This window comes from Tupaia chinensis, unplaced genomic scaffold (genome assembly GCF_000334495.1).
Source record: "Tupaia chinensis unplaced genomic scaffold, TupChi_1.0 Scaffold143913_1, whole genome shotgun sequence".
NCBI classification, from domain to species: Eukaryota; Metazoa; Chordata; class Mammalia; order Scandentia; family Tupaiidae; genus Tupaia; species Tupaia belangeri.
In genome coordinates this window covers 1,931,382-1,939,310 of record NW_006203764.1, presented here as the reverse complement: position 1 = coordinate 1,939,310, position 7,929 = coordinate 1,931,382, and the positions used below count along the sequence as shown (strand labels likewise).

Sequence of the window (7,929 nt, the reverse complement as noted above, 5' to 3'; positions counted from 1 at the left end):
ATTTGTGTGTTGTGATGGGGAAAAATTATAATAAAAAATAAACTATAAAAAAAAAGAGAGAAGAGGATAGAGAAAGATAGCAAGTGAACAATAGAGAGGATGTTAGTGAGAAACAGATATGGTTTATTATCTGTTGATGATGACGTGTATAGTATTCTCAACTGGACTGGTCTGGGAAGTATTTCATGATGGGTGAAGTCTTTTAACAAGCAAAATGAGAAATAGTGATTGACTGTTTTAAAAATTATAATAATAATAATAATTATTGGGAAATGCATGGAAAAGACATTGAATGATAAAGCGGGGAGATTGATGTCTCTGTATTGACTGACATGCATGGCATTCCCTTTTGAAAAAGCAATGGAAGTCAATGTAAAGTTATATGTAATCCAATGTAATATAAAGAAGATTATGATGATAATAAAAATAAAAAAAATAAAAATAAAAATAAATTTTTTTTAATGGAAAGTATAAACATGCATATTTAAGGAAGTATCCTTCAATTCCTGTTTCTCAAAATACATGCCATATATCATCTATCAATAATCTATCATCTACTGCCATTTCTATCTAATCATCTATCGTAGTTCTTAGTCTCCTTTTATGTTTTGTTTTTAAGAATTATTTAATTTGACTTATTATCATGTTTTTGTTATTTTAATTTATTTTATACTTTCAATCATTGTACATCACTACAGCTTGTAAAATGAGTTACCCAACATGAATACACTTCACACTAGTCCTGTTGAAGACATCATACATGTTATCATCAATGGATAATCATCCTTTAATCATCCTTTTCTGTGTCCTGTAAATGTCTTGCCTCTTAAGGAGAAAAACAGAGAGAGGCAAGTCATTTTGCATCTTTTGGGTTGAACCAGGAAGGTGAAGCCTCTTCCTCCTGCAATGTCTCTCTAGCGCCCTCTACCTACAAAGCTTAATATCCTGCCTGCCTGGCCAAGCAAAAATACTGAAAGGTCCAGATCTAATTTTGCAGCGCAGTGAGAGGAGAGGATTTGGAGCTAAGAAGCTGATGATGAGAATTCTAAAGCATGTTGTTATTGTTTTAAACAGCTGATTTTAAAGATATTTTTGAATTAAATATTTTTTTTCACCTCCATATTCACCTTTTCCAGCGCTCTTTAAGCATTCCAGTGCAGGTCTGAGTTTCCAACTGGGATAAACATTCCATCTAAAGAACTACTTGTAAAATTTCTCTTATGATGGCAATATATTTTCTTAGCTTTTTTTTTGTCTTCATATTCGAAGGATATTTTTTTCAAAAGAAATTACATTTTCCTTCTTAGAACTTTCCATTGACAACTTTCCATTTTGTTATGACTACAATAATTTCTTCTTTCTTTAAACTTTTCATTTAGAAGTAACTTTAAATTAGCGGAAGTTTGCAAAAATGATCGTGTTCTTTTATACCTCTCACCCAGCTTCCACGTGAACCGATTATACACAGTATGTAGCTACAGTACAATGACCTAAAACCAGGAAATTATACTCATGCTATATTGAATTCATATTATTCAAAAGTTTTCCATTGTTCCATCAGTGTCTGATCCGGATCCAATCCAGAAACCCACACTGCCTTTGGTTGTCATGGGTCCTTAAGCCTTTTCCTCCTATTTTGTCTTTTTGACCAAAGACCTTTTGAATTTTTTTTTAATTCAAGCAGAACTTTATTTTTTTACCAACAATTATCCCATTTAATGCAGGAAATAATTTCAATGCAGAGTAAATGTTCTATTTTCTCTCTTTCGTCAAACTACCACTACTCCTGTCTGAAACACAGTTGGCTACCTTGGCCTGTTTTCAACCTCGACCCTCGTTCTGGTTGCTATAACCAAATGCCATGGACTCGGGGTTTTATAAACCCAGAAATTCATTTCTCAGAGTTCTGGAGGCTGGCAGTCTGAGATCAGGTTGCTGGCACGGTCAGGTCCAGGGAGGGCACTCTTCCGGGTCATAGAGTTCAGACTTCTCATTGTGTCCTCACATGATGGCAGGAGAGGAGCTGGGTCTCATGTCTCTTAATAAGGACACTAATTCCACTCACGGGCGCTGCACCCACATGACCTAATCACCTCCCACCTTTAAATTTTTAGAGAAAATGGATGATTTTCTTTCTTCCATGAGTGATAGACACAGAGTAAAAGAGAGACAGAAAGACAGCACCCCCAATGGTGTCTTGATGCCGTGATTCCCCCCGCCCCCAGCTTTGTCCAGACCTGAATCATGGGCAAGCGTGTGCCTGGTGTACTCAGGGCGGTCTCTGGACATGAACCCAAGACCTTCCCATGTGGGTCTCAGCCTCTCAGAGCATCACAGTTTACCACTGTGCCACTGTCTGGCCCCTGGCAGGCCTTCGTTTTGTTTTTGTTTGTTTGTTTGTTTTTACCATAGAGAATGTACGCTTATTGGAAAGAGACAGAGACAGAGAGAGAGTGAGAGCGAGCAAGGGAAGTGAGAAACTGAGAAATCACCCTCCAGAGGGATGACCATGCAGCAGTCTCTTCTCCATTCTCTTCTCGGTATTTTGGGCAGGCATGCACACATGCCTGCATGAGTCTCAAGTCACTGGGTCTGGAACTCTAACTGTGGTTGACCATGTGAGAGCCCGGTACCTTAACCACTATGACACCTGCTTCCCTCCCTCCCCTCAAAGACCTTGTGAAGGGCACTGGCTGAACATTTTGTAGAAAGGCTTCCAGCTGGATTTGTCTGGTAGTTCCTCTGCCATAATTGGATTGCACATTTTGGGGGTCGGTGCTATGGAAGTCACGTCAGCTGGCTGGCACCACTTGTGCGGAGATAGCAGTCCTCATCTTTATCTCTGTGTCTTGTATATAATGTGCCCATTTTTTTTCTGACTGCTTTCAAAATTTTCTCTTGGGAACCAGCAGTTAGCGTAATGGCTATGTCGCTGGACTCCCACGTAGTCGACCGTGGTTTGCGTCCTGGACCCGGTGGCTTAGAACTCACGCTGGGCGCGTGTGTGTGCGTGTCCAAGATCCCGAGGGAGGTCCAGCTATGGAGGAGAAGGGATTGCGGCGTGACCATCCCCCCTGTGGGGTGATTTCTCGCTTTCTGTCTCTCTGTCTTTCTCTGTCTGTCTGGCGAGCGCATGCACCCTATAGCGAAAACCTCTAAAAAAATTTTTTTTCCTCTTTATCCTTGTTGTTTCGTTGTTATTGCTTCTTGCCAATGTGCTTGCGGAAGAGATTTTTGGGATTTTGGGCATGCATAGTCATGCTCCCAGAATGTTGTTCAAGCTGCTAGATCTGGGATTCGAACTGTGCTGCTGTCCATGTGGCATCCAGCACCTTAACCACCATGGTGCCACCGGCTAGCCATATCTTTGGTTTTAAATAATCTGATTATGCCCTGCCTTGGGTGGTGGTCTTTGTTTCTCCTGCTTTGAATTAGTTGAATATTTTGGACCTACCATGTTTATAGTTGTCAACATGTTTGGAAACAATTTAGCCATTATTTCTTTAAATATTTTCCCATATCTTATGCCTCCCCTTTCCTGGGAATTTTCTTTTATTCTTTTTTCTTTTTTTTGCTATAGGGTATGTGTGCTCATTGCAGAGACAGAAAGAGACGGTGACAGGGAAAGTGAGAAATCACCCAGCCAGGGGAATGGCTACCCTGCAATCCCTTCTCCTCCATTCTCCTCTTGGGTTTCTGGGTATGCATACATACATGGCCAGCTTGATTTTCAAGCTGCTGTGTCTGGGACAACCTCCGTCAGCTATGTGAGAGTCCAGTGCCTTCACTACTATGCCCCCTGCTGGCCACTGGGACTCCAATTTTATGTGGAAATGTAATAGGGAGGCTTAGGTCATCTGTAGTTTTATTTGCACTAGTGTTGATTTTACAGCGTGTTAGGACCAGGCGAAAGAAAGTCACGTTTTACAGCTACCATTTTCTTAGGGCCAACCAAAACTTTGTTTTGGTCTTTTGCAAAAAGGCAATGGATTTTATTTATTCTATAAGTGAATGAGGTGAATGAGCGAGAGACAGAGAGAGGGAGAGACAGCCCCTCTAACAGGGTCCCGCTGCTGCGATCCACCTCAAACACAGCTAGCCTTGATCACGGGCACCTGCATGTTTGGTGCATTCAGGGAGGTCTCCAGACTTGAACCCACAACCTTCCTGTGTGGGTCAGCCTTGAGAAACACTGTTCCCCCCGCCCGAGAGATTTTTGCTATAAAGCATGTGTGCTTGCCAGAGAGACAAAGAGAGGCATAGAGACAGAAAGTGAGAAATCACTCCCCAAGAGGGATGGTCATGCCACAATCCCTAAATTTCCATTCATAAATGAAAGACAAGCTCTGAAGTTAGACACGCACACACAAGTGTGTATCCAATGTATGGAATTAGAAGAGAGGAAATCTATCGACTATGTTGCTTGGTTTATAAAAATAAGCAACGTATGCAAAAATAAAAAATGAGCAATGTAAAGCTCATGCTAAAATAACAAAACCCAACAAAACAAATTCAATCACACACCAAAGATCCAGTGGTATTAGTGCTGTGGGGGACAGGATCTTCCAGTTCTAGGGGTGGGCAATGTCATCAAGAGCCCTACCTGGGTCTTTCCTGGGGTTCAGTTTCAGCAGGCATTGCTTTTGCAATGAGAAAGGCAAACCAACGAATATTTGCACCTGCGTCTCCTTCCATCTTTCTAGAGGGAGATTGCACTGTTCCCCATAACAAGCTTCAAGCACCAGCCCCTCCCACGGGCGTCAGAAACTCTCACCCCTCATTCTCCCCCCACCCCAGAACCTTATAAGGAAACAGAGCTTCAGGATTCTGCCTCTTGGGGACCTGGGGGCCCCATCTCTGGCCAATCGACTCTGGAGTTCTGCTCTCTCCTACGCTCCCCCTGCACTGCCCTGAGCCCTAAGGCCCACGATACACCGAGGGTGCCACATCCGCCTGCATTCGGCAGGTCAGAGGGATGGGGCTGTTAGCAGAGGAGTTGCTCCTCCTGAGGTGGTGCCAGATGTTACGGACTGAATATTTGTGTGTCCCCAAAATCCACAGGCTGAAATCCTCACCGCCAAGTCGATGGTACTAGCAGGTGGGGCCTCTGGATGGTGACTGGGCCGTGATAGTGGTGCCCACGTGAAGGAGGTTAGTGATCTTATTAAAGAGACCCCGGAGGGCCCTCCCTGCTCTCTCAATGAGATCCAGCTATGGAGGAGTCAGGGACAAGAACTTGAGCATGCTGGCACCCTGATCTTGGACTTCCAGCCTCCAGAACTGTGAGGAAAACATACGTCACGTGTTCTGTCATGGCGGCCTGGATGGGCTGAGGCAGCAGGGGTGGGGGTCTGCGAATGCTGTGTGACTTCACGGCTGCATGACCTCAGCATCCCCACACCTCCTCTGCAACCACACACGTCCCAAGAGTAGCAATGACAGTTATTTATTACAAGCTGCTTACAGAAAGAGCCAATTCTGGTCGAATGGAGGAGAACCCGGAGGAGAGTGGGGGACCTCCCATTCCCTGGAGCATTGGTGTGGGCCCCTGGTACCCAAAGTCAGATGGCGCCAGGGCTCCGGGGCGACTCTCAGGCTGGGTTCTCAACCTTGCCCATGAAGAGGCTGCTCCACGAGAAGTCGTCGAAGACCAGGATGACGAAGGGCTGGTTGAAGAGTATGGTGTGTGGCTCTGAGCTCTGCTCTGGTGAGACCTCAGTGTGGGCGGCTGCCTTCATGCCCCTCTCATCGAGTTGCAGTGTGGCTTTATGTACCACCTGGGGGTACAGACGGGGGAGGGCAGGGGCTGAGCACCTGCTGCCTGTGAGGCCTACTCACACCTTGTGACTTGGGCTCCTTGTGGAAGCCCCGGCCTCTGGAAGCTGAAGCTGAGGCTCAGGGGTCAGGTGCTGGCTCCTCGTAAGGCAGCAGCCCCAGGACCACAGCTCGGACCTGTCCACCTCCAGAATCTGGGCCACACCTCTGACTCCTCTCCACTAAAGAAGCAGGCTGGGCCCAGCACTCAGACCAGGGGCTCGTGCTTGGACTGACTTCAAGGAGCACACTGGGCACCCCTTCCTGAGCCTTGGGCTGGTAGAGGAGACCTCACCTTCTTTCTACTCTGCTTGGGGAACACTTGGGCCCCATGCCAAGTGCTCATGCCTGTCTTATCTGGGGAAGGCCAGGCAGAATCGAAAATGTGAATCTGACTGTGGATACACCTGTTGTCGTGATTGAAATGAGAAGGCATTCTGAATTCAACAGCATGTGTGACCACATGGATCAAAAGCCTTCAGTGGTGCCTACCCTGGCTACTTTGGTAACAGGGGCCATTAGGGGAGCTCACGGCACCCTGTGGGGCAGGAGGTCTCAACAGCCATACAGCAAGGGCTCCAGGGCCCTGAGCAGCTCTGGGAGCAGGTGCCCGATGCCTGGGAAGAGCTGGGCTGGGACTGGAGCTCTGCAGTGTGTCTTGAGAACACAGGCTTTGAGTCAACAGACCAAGGTCAAATGTCGGGTTGCGGAGCAGCAGCTCTGTGACCGCGGGCTAGGTACCTCCAGCTGGAGACTCCTCCCCTGAGAATGCTCACCAGGTCGGAGGGAGCTGCGTGTCTCAGTGTGCTCACACAGTGTTTTATTGAGCACGTGCTACATGCCAGGGACTACAGGGGCCACAAAGTCCTTGGGCCCTGGTGGCACACTGCAGTAACGGAGCCATACCCAGAGCCGAGGACAGCTGGAGGCACACGGTGTGTTCAGCAGAATGTGCCGAATGAACGAGTGAATAACAGCATAAAGCCGAAGGGTAAAGGCAATGCCTGGCTGCGTAGAGGGCCCAGGGGGATCCCATTTGGAGAGACCGTGCTCCCTGTTCCGTGGTGCTGGGAGCCACTCCCAGTTCTGCCATGACAGCTTTGTTTTCCATAGTCCTCTGTTTGGTTGGGGGATACCTGAGCTGTGGCCTCCTTTGTCACCTAGCCTCCTGTGTGACTTCGGGGATGTCACATCTCCTTGCCAAGCCTGTTTACTCATTGTAAAGTGAGGGGCTGGCACCAGTCCTGGGGTTCTTGTTCCGGGACCTTGAGACCCAGTTATGAAGGGGCTCATTGTTGCTTATCATTATGATTATTATTTACTTTGCCAGAGGATGTGTGTGGTTACTGGAGAATGAGAGAGAGAGACAGGAGAGAGAGAGAGAGAGAGAGAGAAAGTACCCCCCGCCCCCGTGTGCAACCCCTTCTGCTCCATTGGTCCCTTCTGTGGGGATTTAAGACACACATGCGTAAGTGCCTGGTAAGCTTTCCATACAGCCGGCCTCGTGGGCCCAGCCCCCATAATCACCAGGCCGTGGGCTGACCCTCGTTAGTATTTTTATTAGGAGTTTGGAGGAAAAAAAAGTTAGGCTCCTGAGACACGTACCTTTGACAGCTTCACTGGGGCCTCTTGGGTAATGCCCGAGAAATCTGACCAGTTGGCGAACAGGCCTGCGATGCCCATGCCCGTCAGGACGTCCGTGAGGTCATGGGCTCCAGAGATGGAGAACTTCGGGATATACAGGTTCACCTGGCTGCACGGCAAGCAGAGGGCATGAGGCCTTGCAGGGCCTCCTCTGGCCAGCTGACCTTCCTCCTGTGATCCCCCAGCCCTTCCTGGCTGAACCTGCTCTCTGGGGACAGGAGAGGGCCAGGGCGAGAGGTAGCATCTGCCTCTCCTGGTCAGCTTCCTCTCTGGGCCTCTGACGTGCAAATTCCTTTCTCTGCAGTTCCTCTGAGCCCATTCTACCCATAATGCAGCAGGGCCACTGAGCATTTAGGGCAGGTCCCTGAAGAAGTCCCTTTAGTCCCCGGAGCATCCACTATAAGAACAGGAGGAAAGGGAAGCTGCCAGCCTGGCCCCAGCCCTGCTGCTACTGCTGCAGGGGACAGCCCA

The 7,929-nt window shown here is 47.6% G+C and overlaps 1 protein-coding gene across 3 annotated transcripts in view; it reads right to left on the bottom strand.

Annotated features, from left to right (window-relative positions):
* Window positions 1-5,430: 5,430 nt before the first annotated feature.
* Window positions 5,431-7,929, bottom strand: part of SERPINA6 (serpin family A member 6) — a 29,224-nt gene continuing 26,725 nt past the window's right edge. For 2 of the 3 annotated variants that reach the window (XM_027767081.1, XM_014582900.2), the window contains 2 exons: window positions 7,420-7,440; window positions 5,431-5,777 (listed from right to left, as the gene is read on the bottom strand). In XM_027767081.1, coding sequence (XP_027622882.1) covers window positions 5,592-5,777; window positions 7,420-7,440 — 207 coding nt within the window. In that variant the 3' untranslated portion in view covers window positions 5,431-5,591. Of the gene's footprint in view, window positions 5,778-7,419; window positions 7,469-7,929 lie in introns of all 3 variants that reach the window. The other variant, XM_006165388.3, reaches the window with a different exon arrangement.